A 17,404-nucleotide genomic window follows, 5' to 3' on the forward strand; every position below is an offset into this window, starting at 1 on the left:
GAGGCGACTGCACGTTGGTAATGGGCCTAGAAATGAGATGGGCTGGCGCGATGGGCTTCAGGTGAGTGGGCTAGTTTGTTTCGGATCGCATCTCTCTGGTGCATCTGGGACCGTTGTTGACTGGAACCGTTTCGGAGCGAGTTATAAGCAGAATTGGTGAGCAATAGGCAAGTCATTCTCGTTCAAATTATCATACACCACCATAACATTTTTTTTTGAAAAAATCATATACCACTATACCAGGCGTGCACATTGCAGAACTACCGGCAGTGCAATTGCACTTGCTGAAACTCACACTTACAGTTGCCGTTCTGAAGAACACAAACAAAAACAGGGTCCAAGCAACACGACATCAGACCCTCGTAAAAAAACCCAAAAATAAAAAGTAAAAACAGGGGCACAGGGCTGTCATCACAGCGCCACCAGCCCACCCACCCACGTCGGTCAGCTGCCATTAGTACGTCGGGGTCGAGGTGCTGTTCTTGGACCACCTCGTCCACAGCATGAACTCCAGCGCGATGACGGCGACGAGGATGACGGCCAGGTTGAAGCCGTAGCCGATCTTCCACGAGTTGTCCGCGCCGCCGACGTGGATCCCCAGCACGATGTTGACGGCCGCGAAGAAGAGCGCCAGCCGCCCCGCCCAGTGGTGGTACCAGTTCCAGTACTTGCGGTACTTGGAGTCCGCGTTCGGCCGCAGGAAGAACGCCAGGATCTGCAACACTCAGATCATCGTCAGCTACCACGTCGCGCTTCCATCAGCTGTTCTCGTTCAGATTGCTGTGTGTTTCAGGAGCTGGACGAGTCGGTCGACGGACCTGCAAGATGCCGAGGAAGAGGACGAAGATGCCGAGGCCTCTGTGCGCGGGGATGTCGGCCTGGATCTTGCTGTACAGCGCCACCCCGGCCACGACGCCGGCGAGACCGATGATGAACCCGACGAACTGGAGGCCTACGTGGAGGTAGAACCAGAGCGGGTCCACCCGCCGGAAGTAGCGCGCCAGGATGGCGCCGATGGGCATGAGGACGCCCCACGCGAACACGTTCAGTGCGCCGTGGGCACGACGCAGGCCGTAGGGGAAAGACCCGTCGACGGAAGCCCTGCCTGCAGACGAACCGCAAACCAACGAGGTATAAAGATTCGTTGATCGCGAGGAAGATCGTTTGTCGACTCGTTATCGTGAGGTCAGCAGATGTCGATTTGGCAACTGAAAAGTGGCAGCTGACGGCTGAAGCTTGAAGAAACAAAAACCTTTTCTTTTGCCAACCGACACCCATGGTGGCTTAACAGTTCAAGTGGACTTGTCGGCTGGTTTTCAGGTGCAAGCGTTTCTTATTGTCCACTTGGTTTCTGTTAAGTGCAATATCTTCATCAATACAATTTTCTTTTCTATCTATGACGAAATTCACTGAAGTATATACTACTAATAGTGTCGCTAAATACCTGAAGTCTGAAAACCAAGTACTATATGCTTCCTTCAAAAAAAAAAAAGGGTACTGTATGCTGACTGAAAGCATCTACGGAATTCAAGATAAAAGCTTGCATTTGATCGCATGGAGATGGCAAAATCGTAAAAGCAGAACAGGAGGATCGGAGCATCATACCCGTTGTGAAATCGAAGGTGAAGGAGGTCTTGTCCTGATGCCTGGTGAGCTTGTTCTTCACGGGGATGCTGTTCCCGAAGGCCATGATGATGTGCTGGTGGGTGAGGCGGTAGGAGAACTTGAGCTGGAAGGCGAGGTAGATCTTGGCCTGCTGCACGACGACGGTGTGGTCGTGGTCGTTGGAGACGAGGAAGCCCCGGTCGACGACGACCTTGGAGCTGCTCTTGCCGCGCAGCGCGAACTGCCGGATGTGGGGGAGCCCCTTCTTGCCGATCCACCCCACCATGGCACTGGAGCCGATCATGAGGCCGTCCCTCGAGAACCCCATGCCCACCCACCCCGTGCTGTACATGCTGGACAGGACGACGCGCAGGACGTTGTTCTTGTCCTGGTGATACTGCAAGGGATCCGAGGAATTGCATTGGCTGGTGCGTCAGAAATGCTGCAACTATATGCTAGTAGATCCCCAGTTCATCAGAATCCGAGAATCGTGCTACATACCACTAGCTAGAGCTGAGAAATTTACTACTGCATTACATTTTTTTTTTCATGAAAGGTCAATAATAATGCATTACTGTTTTTGCTCAAAAAATGAATTATTGCATTACTGCTGGTCCCCTTTCTCTGAACTGTACGCTTCTATTCTTGGCTCTGCAGCTACTGCTAGCACCAAAACCAACTCTGATCCTAAGAATTGTGCATGGAACATTTCAGATTGCTACAGTTGTATCGTTAGCTCGAAATCGCTTCTCAGTTATCATTGCTTCTGTTTAGTTCACTAAGCAACAGGATGAGCAGAGTTTCTGAATTTCACTGTAATGATCTAGCCAGGCAACAAGATCCACCTCAGTTCTTGACGGATCTCAGCCCAAACCAATCCCAAACGACCATTGAAACTGGACAGCATCATCCACCATTTAGATGGCCAAATGTTCCAAGTACACTACGGAAACCCAATCACCACCTGAATATGACTATGCTTGCGAAGAAACGCAAAGAAACAGCAAGGTGCACAGCGGCGACCGGCGCGGCGCGCGTACGTACCCGGAGCACGAAGTTGTTCCAGACGGGCTGGCATGCCAGGCCCGAGTAGTTGGCGGCGAGCACGGGCGGCAGCTCGCCGTTGCAGCTCTCCATCTGCGCAGTCGCCGCCGACGCCAGCGCCACGAAGACCAGCGCCGCCGCCGCCGCACGCACCACGCTCCCCATCGTCGCCGACAATGGCTGTGGTCACTAGCAGCAACGCAGGACCAACTGGTGCACGGCTCGGCCGCAGGTTGCTTGCGAGTTTAGGGAGGGAGGGAGGGAGGAGGCAGCTACAAGGAGTTGGGAGGTTGCGGTCAGTAGGTGGTGCGATTTTTTTTTATCCTCGCCTTTTATTTATTTGTATCTTCCGATGCGTTTGAGGTAGGGTTGGGTGGAGTCGGATATGAGATGAGAGAGTGGGTGGCGTGTCACTGGCTCACTGAAGCTGGGAGCCCAGCCGGCTTATGATTGGTGTCAGGGCGGCAGTGGTTGGTGCCGCGCTGGTTTGGGTGTCCCTCTCGGGTCCCGGCGTGTGTGTGAGTGAGAGAGGAGGTGATGCCCGGCTCCAGATCTGGAAGTGATCCGCACAGGGTGGAGTGCAAAAGCGGCAAAAAGAATGGTGTACCCACCCGTGTACTGCCGGTGTCTTGTGCTTGTGCCTTTGCGGGAGTGAACTGAGGAGAGTGAGAGCTGACGAGTGACGACTGTGCAGTGAAATTCAAATGATTTGGTTGCTTCAGCTGGGAATGCAGCAGAGCCTCTTTGCCTGCAGGATAAGCTGATGGAGAGTCATGTCAAAGGGGAAAAAATTATCTGATGTAGAAGTACCTAAGGATGTACTGGGTAAACTTTCTTTCTTTCTTTTTTGAAGGTAACTGGGCAAACTTTCTTGAAGGGGACAGCAAACTGATGATGTAACTGACCGACTACCTGAAATCCTTGCCGAAGCAGGATTCTGGAGCTCACCTTGTTGTTAATCGATTGTATTCAGGCAGTGTGCCAAGTCGTTGAGGTCCTTAGTTGATGATTTGGTTCTTCGGAGTCCCCTAACGTATGCTGTGAAAACTGAATCTGTTTGCACAGCTCGGGATTCAGACACTGGCACTGGCACAATCAAAGGCGCTTTGCTTCACACCATCCGGCCGCGCTCAGCCCTGTCTCCATCACCAGCTCTATGAAGGAAGAATGGGTGTTTCTCCTTCTTTTCTTTTTTGGAAATAATGTTTCTCCTTTTATTTTTCAGATGAGCTCTGGTGTGTACGGTTTGGGCTTTTGGCGCTCTCTGTGCCCCCTCCTCCCGCTGGCGTCTGACACCGGTTCTATGAAGGAGAATCTGTTGATTCTTTTACTTTCCAGTATCCCTTGGCACGTGCTGCAGAACTGAATTCGTTTGCACGGTTCGGTATCAGTGTTTAGACTCTGATCTCCGACGGTGTTCGTGTTACAAGGAAGAAGACTGCTCAACTGCACACTGGCAAGCCAGGTCCCAGGTGCAAGAATTATTCAAGAAGGCGCAGTGATTCCGCCACAAGCTGCTGAACAATACAACTGTATGCGTCTCTGGCGTGACTTTGTCTCCTGAAAGAACTGGGGAGTCAGCATTCAGGCTACAAGGTTACCAAGCACCCAGCATTTCTTTGTGTACTCTACTCAATAACGTACTGCTGCATACGATTGAAAAAGCATCTCGATCTGTTTCTCGCCGTCATCTTTGTTGAAGCTGCCGAACGGGATAAGTCGCCCGAATGTTGGTGAGAATCTGGTAACTGATAGAGTTCACGTTCCTAATGTACAGCCAGGGCCCTATACAACACAACGCACACGCACGCCCTCGAGCACACAATCCTGTACCAACTCAGCACACCAATCTGCCTTCAATTCTTTATTCACTTCCAGCCTTTCTGTTACTGAAGCGTTAATTCTGGTTGCCAGTTGCGAGTGCTAGCAGAGCCGAGTACGTAGACTGAGGTAACACGTCTCCTTTACAAGAAAAAAAAATGAGCAATGCCGACGTAAGAAGTTCAACTGCAGAATAACCTTTTTCGAGGAGATGGCGAATTGGTTGCGGTAACCAACCGGACACCTGAAATCCTTGCTGAGGTAAGATTCTGAATATAACACGCATACAGTAATCTCGCTCACATTTTATCTAATACAAACAGCACCCAGTTCTGTCTTCAGTGTTATACTGAATTTTGCTTCTTTTCATTCTTTGAGTAGCATATATAGGTGCCACAAAACTGAATAAGTTTGCCCAGATCTATCTTCAGAGTTACACTGAATCAGAATTATGCTTCATTAACCCATGACAAGGTAATTGATAGCTCCCGCAACTTTCACATACAATAGGCAGGAAAAATTTCCAATTCTCTGTTTGTATTTACACAGCATATGTGATGTATAAAACTTATAGCATTGTACATGACTATACTACAATACATGTAAGTATGTAACAGCAACAAATACATCCAGTTACCCTAACATGCAACACCCAGGAGCAACTGGGTTCTGCAGCATTTGAAACCTCTCAACAATAAACACCAAAGTAAAACATTTGAAACCAAACAGATTGGGAGTATATAAGTAGAAACATAGAATACATCAACTTATCGCCTCTCCTTTCCTAGGTGGAAAGAAATCAGCAGAGCGCTTCCTTGTCGATCTCTGAGTCCATAACCATGGCTGACATCATTTTGGTGATCTGGTCGAAATAGAAAAAACAAAGTAGCAACAGTGAGCAACCTTTCCAACACACTTGCAAAAACCACCTAAACCTAAGATGTACATCAGATTAACATATATGTACCATCTCTACTGACGGCGTCGCAAAATAAGTTCATAATAGGATAAGAGGATCATATTTATTATAACAATGAAATGCAAAAGCATAAATGGAAAAGCTACCTCTTTTTTATTCATCTTAATGATGGTTCTGAGATCATCAATCTGAAATGGGAAAAAATAGCTTCAGTGATTCTCAATAAATCATTTCCCATTATTTAATTTTAACTTTTAATTAATATGGAATGCTTGATTGCTTACATTTTTTAATGGCTCTGGTGACTCCTTTCGGAGCTCAAGTATATAATTTGCCCTTTTCTCTCCAATACCCTGCACAACAGCAGCAGGTTTGCAAGACATAAGTGATATGGAAACAGATGGCTGCTGCTGCAGCCAAAGGACCAAATGCAGCAGCTTTTAGCCTTGCAGCCAGCCAAAGAAAATCACAAGCGCGCGTGTGTGTGTGTTGGGGGGGGGGATAATCTTTAAGATTCTCAGCTAACCTTAAGGCTTTTTAACTGCTCCCTGTAATTGATATGGAATGTGCATTAGAAAAACAGAAATAAAGCCATAAAGCCAAATTAGTGATAAATGATAAGGACAATACTTACTTATTAGCGCTGTTTAGAACTGCCAAGCACTCTTGAGCCAATGATTTCTGCTTTTGCGAATAAAAGGAAGGATTTATCAGGAAAGCTAATGATAATACAATAGCAAGTGCACGCAATGAGTTAAAAAACAGGTAACCTTAATCCCTGTGCTGCGACCCTTGAGTGATTCTTGAAGATCTTCAATATGCCCAAATTTCAAGTGAACCGCAGGAGTTTTCGGTTCAGCTACATCTGTGTAAAAGGGTTGGGCACAAACCATATCTGGTTTTTGTTTTGTTATGTTCAGTGGCCTAGTGCTAAGAAGCTTCAATGAGTTTGATATCTCTTTTAGTCGGTCGCTCAACTTTGGAGAGGATTGGGTAGCGCAGACTGGAGTCTTCTCAGCAAATTCATCTGGAAGTGATGGCAATTGAGAATGGACTCGTAGTTCCATTTGATAATTAACATTCAGAAAAAGGAGTTAAGAGATGTGTTATACCAGCTATATCAGATGAGCATGTCAAGCCAAAATCAGTATATGAATTCTCTGCATGCCAATCTGAAGAGGAATGGTCCTGAACAAGGGGGCAAAGAGGCTCCTGAACAAGGGGACAAAGAGGATCATGAACAAGGGGACAAAGAGGCTACATCTTCATGATATTCAGATATTGGAATTGCAGACACAAAAATCAGCTATTTGCATATTTCTTAAAGGATACCTTTTCTTGCATGTCAACTGATACTAGTTCATTCAGGCTGCAAGGCACTACTTGTTGTATTTCAGATGATGTATCTAAAACCTTTTCTGTTTCATCACATGCCTGCATGTTGCACCAATATATTATGATCATTGGTTCTAAGATTATCATATGCTTGTGATGCCACTGGAAGGAAGCTAAAGTACCTCAAATGGTGATAAGGCTTGAATTGCCATGCCAAGTGATGACTGAACCTCCTGTCGAATGATGCAGAAAGCTCCAGTATAAATTTGCTCACTGATGATCAATGAAAAAAAATGTACATATAGGTTGCTAATGTATACAAACCTCAGTTTTCACCACCATAGTTGGCGCAACATGTCTGTTATCTCCCTATATGGTTCATAAATTGCAACTTGAAGTAGTTAGTAACACAAGAATGATAGTTTCAACACCCAATGACCCATATACTACATGCATGCCAGGGCACAAAGAATAAGCCAGTTAAGACATATGTACCTTCGATGAATTGGTAGTTGGACTGAACAACAACCTCCTGCACAACAAAAAGGGTCAAATTTAGTGGTGGGTTCAAAGAAGGAGGTTGAGATATTCAGGAGTTACTGAACAGTGTACCTGCCACTCAGAATGGACTTAGCTCCTGAGTGCTTCATATTAATTGAAGTAGAGGCAGAGCTTACAGGTTTTTTGGCTGAATGCATGGCCACTTCAGACCTGCATAAACCAAACCACATTGGCTTCATATTTTAACAAATTATCAATCAAGATGTAGTACTTCCCAAATTAGAATGTGACCTCTTATCGACAGTGGGGGTTTGAGTTGCTTTTACTGCACCGTTAATGAATTGGGTTTGGCCATGCTTCTGTAGTACAGAACTTCGTTGCTGGATAGAGGGTAGCAAAGATCTTGACAAATTCTTGGCACTCGCTGAAAGGTTTACATTTGATTTTGAACAACTTCTGGTACCCAATGATAAGTTGTAGAATTGTTCATTGACCGTTTGGCTTGAGCGAGAAGCCAAAGTAAGAGTAGAGACTGCATCTTGGCAAGAAACTGCATCCTACACCAAGAAGGCAAAGCATGCACTTAGATTGCAGGTAACAAATGTGTATCAATTCTGACAAGTTGGATAAGGTAACGTAGATAAGGGTATAAGAAATAGGCATAGCTAACTTCAGGCTGCAATGGAAATGCATGTTCTGTCAAGCAACGGCACAAAAATGAAACAGAGAACCATGATAACAAAACTGTTACATGGATACATTCTCTTCCGAGTTAGACTAGAGGTACTAGAACATATACTCGACTATTTTAGGAACATGCTGTTGAACAATAACACAATGTTATACTCCTTTATGATCAAGCCATCTTCCATTTTAAAAACATATTCTCAGAACCAACGAAATAATAAAAAGTAGAAGCTTCAAACCACTGAATTTGCAGTACATGAAGCCAATTGTTCACTATTTATATTAAGCACCTCCTATTAGAACAAAGTCGTCCAAAATGCATATGTCAAGTATTCTTACCACACAACATATCAACACAGCACCACTTGTCTTGCATAAAGAATCTTGCAAAATACGAGTTACTTTATATGGTCTGTAGGGTATGAAGCTTTGGTTGCTGTTCAGAGCTTGTACGACATTCATTATAGCATATAAGGACCTGTTATAATTTGATGGAGCAAACCCTCCACCACAATTCTTCTGCTTGGTATCAACACAGCCTAATGAAATCAGGGAGCAGAAACTAAATAAGTTATGCAAGATGATATATAAAATTGCCGTGCATGCATGAGAAGAACAAACCTGCCAAGTCAAGAAAATTTATCTTTGATACAGCACATTCTCTGCCTGACTGATCAAATCTAGAAATGTAAATAACAAAGCCTTTGTGTCCTTTGGTTTGAATCTGGTTTGAAGGTTTTGTGGAATGTTTGAGCTTGTAACTACCGCCACAACAAAGATCTGAAAACTCCTCAATCGACTTGATATCAACCTGAATTAAGTGATTAATTTTAGTTAACTTTGCATGAAACACTAAAGAAGCTCGGTGATTGAGGTAGTAACAAGTCAGAGACATGAATGTAATAAGATGGAAACTGTATGCTGTATGCAACTAAGGTACCTTGGAGAGGCCCTTGAGGTGAGTCCTCCCATCGGCATCCTCCAGCACGTGGACCTCGCTGTCCTTTGGCTCCAAGAGATCAAATACATGGCTATCCTGAAGCACCTGGTAAGAGGAAACGCTGACCGCTGCCCCGGTGGGTTTGGCTCTGTGTAAGATTTGCTCCATGGCCAAGGTGAGCAAGCCAGGATGATCCTGGAACCCCTGCATTGACATTTCAATCTTGAGTAAACTATTGGAGAAAAGCAACGCTATGAAAATACGAACTTATGTAATGGTGAAGGTGGACATCTGATCGAAAATTTAATAGAAACATACCATGATGAGGTCTGTTTTGGCGGCGGCACCGCAAGTGATTACGCATGCGTTGCTGTGCCCTTCGCCACAAAAGATGTCATCCAGGAGGTGTTTGACCTCGTTGTTGAAGATGCGAGTGGAGGAATCATCCTTCAGATAACAGTAATCAAGCTTGTACTCGTGATCCTTTCGCGTGGTCAGAGCCCTGAAAACCCAACCCAGGTCCAATTGATGGGATCGGCGGAACAGATTTAATTGGCAAGGGGCAAGGCATGGTAAAAATGCAAGCAAGCGTCGTACCCAGCGGCAGCAGGAGTGGCCATGGGGATGAAGGAGACGGAGGCGGAGGAGGAATCGGCCGCATCGGAGACGCGGGCGGCGACCTGGAAGGAGCCTCTGGAGCCTCCGCCGGGGCAAATCCTGGCCACGACTCTGACGGGGCCGGCCCCACTCCTGGCAGACCGAGTGGACGCACTGGGGGTAGCGGCGATGGCGGTGGCGGCGGCTGCGTCTTCCATCGTCCCTTGCCTCGCCGGGAGCAGCGGCAGCAGCTCTTCGGGGATGATGGCGACGAGGCGGAGGTGAGGAGCCGCCGGGATGAGGAAGAGGAGCGGAGAGCTTTGCGTTGGGTTGGCTAGCCGTTACTGGCGACGCGGAGGTGGAGCGCTTGCCCTGCCCCTGCCTCGCTGCCTGCCTTTTGAATTGCGCCGCTGGTCGATGGAACGGGAGGTTTGGGAGCGAGGCGATCGCGTCGCGTTCGCACAGGCACAGGGGTGCGGGGCCAACTTGAACCGTGCAGAGGAAGGAGGAGCGGCGGCTGCTGGGCTTTGCTCACACTAACGGCAGGCCCATCTCGGCCCAATACCACCTCCATACGGTCCTCCACCACTGACGAGAGAGGCGAGGGGCGCAGCGCCGCCGCCGTCGAGTGTTGAAGGATGGGCAGCGGGATGGGCGCGTACAGCGGCGCGGTGCGACCGGTGGAGAGCGGGGCGGGGGAGACGATGCTCCTGTGGGGCCTCGGCCAGCCCACGGCGCACCGCAACAACGCCTTGGTCCGCCAGGCCGCGCACTCCTTCGAGCTCGACGCCTGCGGGCGGCGCCTCTCCCTGCTGCAGTCCCCCTCCTCCATGGCCACCCCGGGGGTCACCGGAGCGGTCGTATGGGACAGCGGCGTCGTGCTCGCCAAGTTCCTCGAGCACGCCGCCGACTCCCAGCAGCTGCTCCTCCGCGACGCGCGAGCGGTCGACCTCGGATCCGGATGCGGCCTGGTGGGGTGCGTCGCCGCGCTGCTGGGAGCCCATGTGGTCCTCACCGACCTCCCCGACCGCCTCAAGCTGCTCAGGAAGAACGTCAGCCTCAACGTCGACGACCCCCACGCCCCGGGCACCGCTCGGGTCACGGAGCTTGTATGGGGCGATGATCCCCACCATGAATTGGTTCGGGAGCCACTGCCCGATTTCGGTAACTGACTGTTTCCCGCCTTTTATTTTCTTCTTTCCTGCTTGGACATTCAACATTGCCTGCCTTTGATTCATCTTCACATACAAGACGATTGATTTGATGATCCTTCCTTCAATTCTTTCATGTCTCAGTGCTCGGCTCCGACGTCATCTACAACGAGGAAGCGGTGGATGATCTGCTGCTCACCCTCAACCAACTCTCAGGACAGCACACCACAATACTACTAGCTGGAGAGCTCCGCAACGGTGAAGGCTTCTCGTCCCCGTTCTCTTTTTGCTTTTGGGATGGGATCCACTGAGTCACTCATCAAACCCCAAATAAATGTTTCTCTTGCGATTGTACAGACGCTGTGCTGGAGTGCTTCTTGGAGGCAGCAATGGAGGACTTCCTCATTGCCTGCATCGAGCAGGACCAATGGCACCCTGAATTCCGCAGCAACCGTGTAGCCTTGTTTATCTTGGTCAGAAAACCAGAGAGAGCTAACACAGACTAGTCATCTACTCCTCTCCTTGCTGTAGAAGGAGGATAGGAGGCATCTGCGTCTATCATTTCCTATGATGTTGTAATAGCCAAGGTTCTAGCACTGGCCTAAGCCACAGCATTAGTTTGATTGTTCACTAGCCTTCAGCCTAGAAAGTGAAGTTTGTACACGAGTGAAGAGAGGCTCGATAACAGAAGCTGCAGATGCACACTGTAACAATCTGATGGTGGCAAAACCTAAAGGCCAATGTTTTAGGCTGTTAGTCCATCAAAATAGCATTGAGAATTTTTCTTAGACAAGATTGTGTACAATGTCCTACTCAAAATGAGTTTTGGATCAAATTTGAATATAGAAGTTTTCTTAGACAAGTTCAGATGTTTTGCAACCTAAGCTACACACGCAGCTGCCTTGCACCAGTGACAAATTATAGTCACAACAGCCATCTGTTCCTTATCTTGTACAGAAACAGTTATCTTGTTTGCACCATCCTTTCCAGCATCTTCCTATGCACACAAATTCAAAGGAGAGCTTCCTATCATAAGGTATACAAGGACAGTTGAGGAATTTCTTTAGATAGCAGTAGGCATGCTGCTTCTCTGCACAATTCCACCCAACCACAGCCGGTTCAGAGCTGAACCCAGCAGCAGCAGCACTTATTAGGCAAACAAGTCAGCCGGGCCTCTCTTACCATTTAATTGTGAATTTCCATTGCAGTTGCACACGATCCGGCAGAGCAACTAGTAAATATAATAGACTAAGTACTCCCTCCAGTCAAAATTATAGATCGTTTTGGCATTTTTAGGTGCATAATTTTTGCTATGTATCTAGACATAGTATATATATAGACGCATAGTTTTAGAAATGCCAAAACACCTACAATTTGGAATGGAGGGAGTACAAGCAAGCCTTAGATCTATCCAGATTTATTATACTGGAGTAGTTTCATTTAATTGTTATAAACTAATTAGAGCATCTAGAGCTGTAAGAAACGAAGCAATAAGTTTAGATTATTAGATGGTACCAAGTTATCAAGCACGTGTTGCAGTAAGCAAAGCACTTACACAGCTTCCTTCAGAAAAGATATGGAGCCAGGGTATAGCAGATCGCATTTCAGGCACGGCTATCTCCAGGTAGCATCACAAATAGCAGTAACATGATTGATCACCGCACTACGTAATCATGTTGTTCACTAATCACACGTCACCAGTAATTTGAGGGGCTGCTTCGTGGCTTCAGTTTAGTGGAAAGTCGAGCTCTTCAATGCATTCAGCGGAAATTGTTATGCTCTTTTCTAAGAACCTATTTGCTATCTAGTGTTTTACGCCACGTGCATAAGCTCCATTTTTCAAGGTTAAATATTCTTGTATCTGTATATGTGAAACTACTAGATTGGGTAGCTGATATGGTCATATTGAGCAACTGCCTTTGTTGATGCCGGGTTCCTTCGCATAACTATTTATATGGCGATTCCGCGGCAACTGATGAAAAATACATCGATACATAGTTACATACAGTGTTTACACTTTACAATTTTTGTGCGGCATCTCTGCCCCCACCCCCCAATCAGGTAACCAGGCTATCAAGTTCCTCAGCAGTAGCTGCCATTCTGTCAAACATTTGTTTGCGTGCACTCGGTCACTGATCACTCACCAATAATCTACATTCTGTTGAGAAAAAAAACATTGGTCATGTTTCTTTCTGTCATCTTGTTGAAGCTGCTTGGCGGATAAGCCTGAGGGACTCAGCAAAATCGTCCAAAAGCTGATGAGAGTCTGGAAACTGAGCATCATCCACTGCGAGGACAAGCTTGATGGAGTTCATATAGCTTTGGTAATGTACAGTCAGAGCCTATATAGACATTCAGATGACCATTATAAGCTCATGAGGATCTGGAAGCTGTGTGAGTGTTCAACATTGTTGACAGACTAGCGAGTGCTTACATGTGGATGCCCATAGACAGAGGGGGCAATGTAGACGATTGGATGGCCATAGAACTCCACCTTTTCCGCAGGTCCAACCATGCTAGAGAATGACAAGGTGGTATTTGTGAACATGCCATAGCAGAGAGCTGCTGCTGCCTATACAAGTTTAACAGTTAGAGTCGAGGACTGCAGAGTAGACAAAAAGATAGCTCAATCTGGCCCAAGAAGTCTAATTTGCCAAATATCTAATGCGACACCTCTGGTTACAACAAAATGTCAAAACATGTTGTGAGGATGAATAATTAGAGCGATCTGAGTGTTGTAATGTAACCCTGCCAATTTACTGTAGTTCATGACAAGGCTGTGAGTTGTGATTATCTTTTTTAAGGGTATGAGATTGTGAAGTTTGTTTCTCAAAAGTTGAGACTAAAGAATCAGAACGACAGGTTTTTGCTCGAAAGGAATTGCAGCAAACCGCCAAAAGTCTCACAAGCTTACAAGCAAAACAAACCAATAGTCAAAGCAAACATGTTGATATCTGAGTAGAAACCATACCTTCATGCCAAAAAGTTTGACTATTAGGTTCCCGCTCCAGTATGTGAAGACTGCTTCTAAGGACGTTTTCTTCCTTTCAGCTGTCCTTTTCCCTTGGCGGATGTATTCAAGAGGATCATCGTGCATGGCTATATGGAAAGGTAGTATAATGTAACCAATCAGATTTCCCCATTTCGCACCATTGCTCTTGCTAGAATCCATCATTTCTGCCAATGCCTGCTCAAACCAAAACAAAATTGTAAATTCAGAATGAATTATCCAAAGATAATATACCACATAAAAGGCCCAAATTATTGATCTATTCTTTCAGAACAAATAAAATAATTACATGTAAGCCAGGTGTTTTCCTAATGTTAACAAGGAGTGCTGATCGCACACAAATGCTCTTCTGTGATTTTTTCCTGTCGTTGTTGGTATCACCTGTGATGAAGTTGAAGAAATGTGAGGATAAATGCAGCTTTTTTTCATTTTATTTGTGGAGAAAATGCAGAATGCTAATCTGGAACATGATTGATGTGGTGAAATTACAAGTCTACACTTACTAGTCTTTCGGAAATAATACCGCGACAATCCTGCACTAGTCACTCCAACCAGTACATCGTTGACAGTCTGCAAAATGCCACCAGAAGCTGCATTTTTTTTCAATCCTTCAAAGAAGGAAATCTACATCTACTTGAATAATAGGAGCAGCAAAACAAGAGAGAAGCTCTTACACACTTCATGGCATTCTTGACGAACTTGACGTCGTCGAGGCTGAGCGTGCGGTGCACGAAGCGCTTGCGGCGGAACTCGACGCCCTCGGACGCGGCCATGAGCGGCGTGCGCGGGTCGCGCAGGAACCACGCCGTGGCGACGAAGCACACGACGTCCACCACCGTGTGCCACGCGAGCACGACGTACGACCACAGCCACAGCGCGAGCGCCACGAGGCCCGCCGAGAGCGGCGGGCGCGGCCGCGCGTGCCCGGGCCCCGCCCGGCGCGGCGCGGGCGGCAGCTCCGGCAGCCGCGCCGGGTCCGCGGCGCTCCGGGTGCACGCGATGAGGAGCGAGAGCAGCGAGATGCCGTCGCCGAGGGAGTGGTGCATGCGGACGACGACGGCGGAGACCGCCTCGGAGGTCGGGAAGTCGAGGACGTGGAGCTCCCAGAGTGGGCGGGAGTGGTCCATGGGCGCCGTGGACAGCGAGGACAGGTAGTCCTCCACGGCCTGGTCGGGGTTGGCCGACGTGGCGGCGGGGTCCAGGCAGGGGAAGATGATGTGGTCGTCCAGGTTCACCGCGGTCCGCACCCACCGCGGCCTCCCGTGCTTTTTCGCATCATCCTTCACCTGCAGCGATGTCTGACGTGTTAAGATCAGAAATGCAGCAGAGCCAGAGATGAATCCATTATCCAAGCAATATGCGAACGAGCAAGCAGCACGCAACAGAGTGCTACGCTTTTGGGAGGTTTTCAATAACGGGCCTACCCTTTTTTTTAGGGAAACAGGAGGGGCCTACCCTATTAATTTGCACCAAATCTTTGGTCACCAACTAACCCACCCTATAAAGTGGTAAACGAGCCATTTTGGTTAGATCTGTTAGAAAAAGGGAGTACTACTGAAACTTGATTGGAACGGACGTTCAGACAGGCAGACAGCCAGACGCCTTCTTCTGGTCCTGCACCTGCACAAACTTATGATCCTTGTCTCCGCGACCGCAATCTGTTTCTGCTGTAGACGATGTGGGTAGATGGCGGTGTCAAGAGGTTTCCAGGGTCCATGTCCATGCTCTTCATGTTTGCACTGGCGTGCGTTCCTTTGCTTCCTCATTTGTCCAGTCAAACGGCTGCTATAGTGGAGAAGACTCAGGAGAGGAAACAGGGCGCGGGCACCCTACGGCGACGCTACAGGCCGCAGCTTCGGTGCAGGGACACGTAACACATCAATATCCTTCGTGACGGAAGACCGCATTCATCACGACGGTGAGCGCGGAATGAGGGGCGATCCGCGTCAGGAGGGGGGTTTGAAAAGGAGAGGTTAGTCTGCTGTGGTAAACTGGAGATTGCCCCATGCCTTCTTGCCTGGATTCTCTTCAGGCTTCAGCCATCTTCACCAAACTGTGTTCACCAAACTGCAAGTTGCTTCGCACCGATTGCCATTTTGCCTTTTGTTGGATGCAAAGGCGGATAGAGATACTCAGGCGTTGGGTCAATCTCAAAATTTGAAGTCCCAAACACGAGAAGATAGCTAGATTTGTCTAAGGGCAACTAGATTTCCTCAAACGGATCGCTTGGCTTGGGAACTGGTTTCCTATGGCAAATTTGGAACCATGCACCGGAAACACACAACCCACATTTGATGAAGCCATGACCAACGCAAAAGGCTAGGTAATCGAGGCAAAGACAATCGAAGCTAAAAAAAGGCCAGGACCCGTGCAGCGAGCATCAACTGCAAAGTTGGCACCAGTCACCTCAAGCATCAGATGCCAACGAGCCTACGAGAGAAGGAAGAAGAAACCTGTGTGGAATCTGGCCACAAAATACTCTGCGACCTGTACCACTGCGCACCGTACTCTGCTGTCCTAAACTAGCCCCAACACACATGGAGCTCCCCCTTCGCGGGGATCTGTCGTGCCGTGAGCCCTCTTGCTCCGTCGCACATCCACCCGTGACCCGTGCCTTGCAGCACATCACGCCGCCGTACCAACCGGGGGCCGGCAGACCTCAACGTGCTGCCACAATCTGCCGGCGCCCGAAAATCGCGCCGGCCAAAGGGTGAAAAAAATGTCTTACGAGCGCAAGGACGTGCGCCATGCCCTGACGCGCGCGTCGACGACGTGGCTGAGGTCAATGGTGCTCGGTGCCGTGTGCTCTCTCGCTTTCCCTCTCGGCTAGTCGGTTGGGTCGTTAGGAGAGCGGAACCAAACGAACAATGAACGGATTCGGCATCGGCCGAGGAGGCGGTTTTTTTTCTGACGCGAGCCGCGACCCGGGGGGGTGGGGGGGGGTGGGCGGCGTACCTGGACGCTGGAGAAGCGCGGGTGGCGGGAGAGAGTGGCCTCCAGCCCGGCGCGCGCCGCCGCGACGTCCACCGCCGCGCCCAGCCCGATCGTCGCCACGATGTAGCAATTGAAGTGCGTCTCCCGGAACAGCCGCCCCGCGGGGCTCATCGGCTCGCCCGCCTCCAGGTCCCCGCGGCCCCTTGCCGGCGCCGCCTGCTCCCCTGCCGGCGCCATCGAACTCTCCTCCTCCCGCTCGCCCTCCCGCCGCGCCTCGCTCGCCCCACGCTCCGGCCTGCGCGCGGGCTCCCGCGAGGCGCCGTCGCCGCCTCGTCGCGACGTGTCTACAGAGATCGGCCGCTTCCGCAGCGTTGACGGGGCGGGATCGGCCGTCGCGCCAGGATCCATCGGCGTACGGCCCGCGCCGGCTTTTTGTGGACGCGGGGCGAGCCCGCGCGCGGTGGCGACAGCGACGGCGGCGTTTTGGGCGCTTCCGGGCTCCGGGAAGCCGGCTCGGCTCGCCTGAGTTCTGCGAATGCGAGTTGACCCACTTGCGCCAGCGCAGCGCGCGAGGGCGGGTTTTATGCAAGGGAAACGCAGGGTTTGCGAGAGCTCTCGGGCGTCCGGTTTGAACAGTTCGTGCCTGGGTGACCCGGACCCGGCCGGGTCGGCCGGCGGGCGTCGGCGTCCGTTTTGCACGCCTGATTGGCGTGGGAAACAACTGTTTTTCGTGTGGGTTGTTTCATGACCGTGATCACTGGTTGGTTCATTCAAAGGTGTCAAAAGGGGGCATCATTTGGCAATGAAGAAAATGAAATGAATGATTGTTGATTTGACTGGACATGCGGATTCGCCGCCGG

General features: G+C 49.1%; 4 protein-coding genes across 6 annotated transcripts; 1 reads left to right on the top strand and 3 right to left on the bottom strand.

Annotated features, from left to right (window-relative positions):
- Window positions 1-153: 153 nt before the first annotated feature.
- LOC112883828 (cytochrome b561 and DOMON domain-containing protein At3g61750-like) lies at window positions 154-2,957 on the bottom strand. The gene is made up of 4 exons (XM_025949071.1): window positions 2,650-2,957; window positions 1,606-2,002; window positions 819-1,105; window positions 154-715 (listed from the first exon to the last, which is right to left on the bottom strand). The coding sequence occupies exons 1-4, from the start codon at window positions 2,812-2,814 to the stop codon at window positions 455-457; spliced, it is 1,110 nt and encodes a 369-aa protein (XP_025804856.1). The 5' UTR covers window positions 2,815-2,957; the 3' UTR covers window positions 154-454.
- A 1,991-nt stretch (window positions 2,958-4,948) lies between these two features.
- On the bottom strand, window positions 4,949-9,920 carry LOC112883928 (kinesin-like protein KIN-10B). Of its 2 annotated transcripts, none has more exons than XM_025949195.1 (18): window positions 9,450-9,920; window positions 9,171-9,354; window positions 8,853-9,056; window positions 8,534-8,723; window positions 8,252-8,451; window positions 7,517-7,782; window positions 7,337-7,435; window positions 7,220-7,256; window positions 7,049-7,093; window positions 6,907-6,957; window positions 6,722-6,823; window positions 6,502-6,601; window positions 6,160-6,416; window positions 6,024-6,073; window positions 5,916-5,937; window positions 5,674-5,742; window positions 5,536-5,577; window positions 4,949-5,332 (listed from the first exon to the last, which is right to left on the bottom strand). In XM_025949195.1, the coding sequence occupies exons 1-18, from the start codon at window positions 9,665-9,667 to the stop codon at window positions 5,270-5,272; spliced, it is 2,199 nt and encodes a 732-aa protein (XP_025804980.1). In that variant the 5' UTR covers window positions 9,668-9,920; the 3' UTR covers window positions 4,949-5,269. The 2 variants fall into 2 exon arrangements, with proteins under 2 accessions (XP_025804980.1, XP_025804981.1); XM_025949196.1 differs by having other exon boundaries at window positions 6,024-6,070; window positions 9,450-9,918.
- Window positions 9,921-10,016: 96 nt separating this feature from the next.
- On the top strand, window positions 10,017-11,462 carry LOC112883930 (protein N-lysine methyltransferase METTL21A). Its single transcript, XM_025949197.1, has 3 exons — window positions 10,017-10,613; window positions 10,745-10,858; window positions 10,958-11,462. Exons 1-3 carry the CDS (start codon window positions 10,088-10,090, stop codon window positions 11,104-11,106), a joined length of 789 nt encoding a protein of 262 aa, XP_025804982.1. The 5' UTR covers window positions 10,017-10,087; the 3' UTR covers window positions 11,107-11,462.
- Window positions 11,463-12,505: 1,043 nt separating this feature from the next.
- LOC112888008 (O-acyltransferase WSD1-like) lies at window positions 12,506-17,083 on the bottom strand. Of its 2 annotated transcripts, none has more exons than XM_025954347.1 (7): window positions 16,566-17,083; window positions 14,285-14,896; window positions 14,114-14,180; window positions 13,900-13,991; window positions 13,572-13,787; window positions 13,035-13,172; window positions 12,506-12,942 (listed from the first exon to the last, which is right to left on the bottom strand). In XM_025954347.1, the coding sequence occupies exons 1-7, from the start codon at window positions 16,950-16,952 to the stop codon at window positions 12,796-12,798; spliced, it is 1,659 nt and encodes a 552-aa protein (XP_025810132.1). In that variant the 5' UTR covers window positions 16,953-17,083; the 3' UTR covers window positions 12,506-12,795. The 2 variants fall into 2 exon arrangements, with proteins under 2 accessions (XP_025810132.1, XP_025810131.1); XM_025954346.1 differs by having other exon boundaries at window positions 14,285-14,908.
- Between the last annotated feature and the right edge of the window lie 321 nt (window positions 17,084-17,404).

The sequence above is a fragment of the Panicum hallii genome, chromosome 3, assembly GCF_002211085.1.
Source record: "Panicum hallii strain FIL2 chromosome 3, PHallii_v3.1, whole genome shotgun sequence".
NCBI classification, from domain to species: domain Eukaryota; kingdom Viridiplantae; phylum Streptophyta; class Magnoliopsida; order Poales; family Poaceae; genus Panicum; species Panicum hallii.

Coding starts and splice junctions, on each gene's coding strand:
- LOC112883928 (XM_025949195.1), bottom strand. CDS start 9,667: ATGGAAGACGCAGCCGCCGCCACCGCCATCGCCGCTACCCCCAGTGCG. Junction 7,783..8,251: donor CTGTGTTGATATGTTGTGTG/GTAAGAATACTT, acceptor TTCTTGGTGTAG/GATGCAGTTTCTTGCCAAGA. Junction 6,417..6,501: donor ATGCTCATCTGATATAGCTG/GTATAACACATC, acceptor CATCACTTCCAG/ATGAATTTGCTGAGAAGACT.
- LOC112888008 (XM_025954346.1), bottom strand. CDS start 16,952: ATGGATCCTGGCGCGACGGCCGATCCCGCCCCGTCAACGCTGCGGAAG. Junction 13,992..14,113: donor GTATTATTTCCGAAAGACTA/GTAAGTGTAGAC, acceptor ACTTCATCACAG/GTGATACCAACAACGACAGG. Junction 13,173..13,571: donor TCAAACTTTTTGGCATGAAG/GTATGGTTTCTA, acceptor AAACTTGTATAG/GCAGCAGCAGCTCTCTGCTA.
- LOC112883828 (XM_025949071.1), bottom strand. CDS start 2,814: ATGGGGAGCGTGGTGCGTGCGGCGGCGGCGGCGCTGGTCTTCGTGGCG. Junction 2,003..2,649: donor GGAACAACTTCGTGCTCCGG/GTACGTACGCGC, acceptor GATCCCTTGCAG/TATCACCAGGACAAGAACAA. Junction 1,106..1,605: donor CACCTTCGATTTCACAACGG/GTATGATGCTCC, acceptor GTTCGTCTGCAG/GCAGGGCTTCCGTCGACGGG.
- LOC112883930 (XM_025949197.1), top strand. CDS start 10,088: ATGGGCAGCGGGATGGGCGCGTACAGCGGCGCGGTGCGACCGGTGGAG. Junction 10,614..10,744: donor GGAGCCACTGCCCGATTTCG/GTAACTGACTGT, acceptor TTCATGTCTCAG/TGCTCGGCTCCGACGTCATC. Junction 10,859..10,957: donor AGCTGGAGAGCTCCGCAACG/GTGAAGGCTTCT, acceptor GCGATTGTACAG/ACGCTGTGCTGGAGTGCTTC.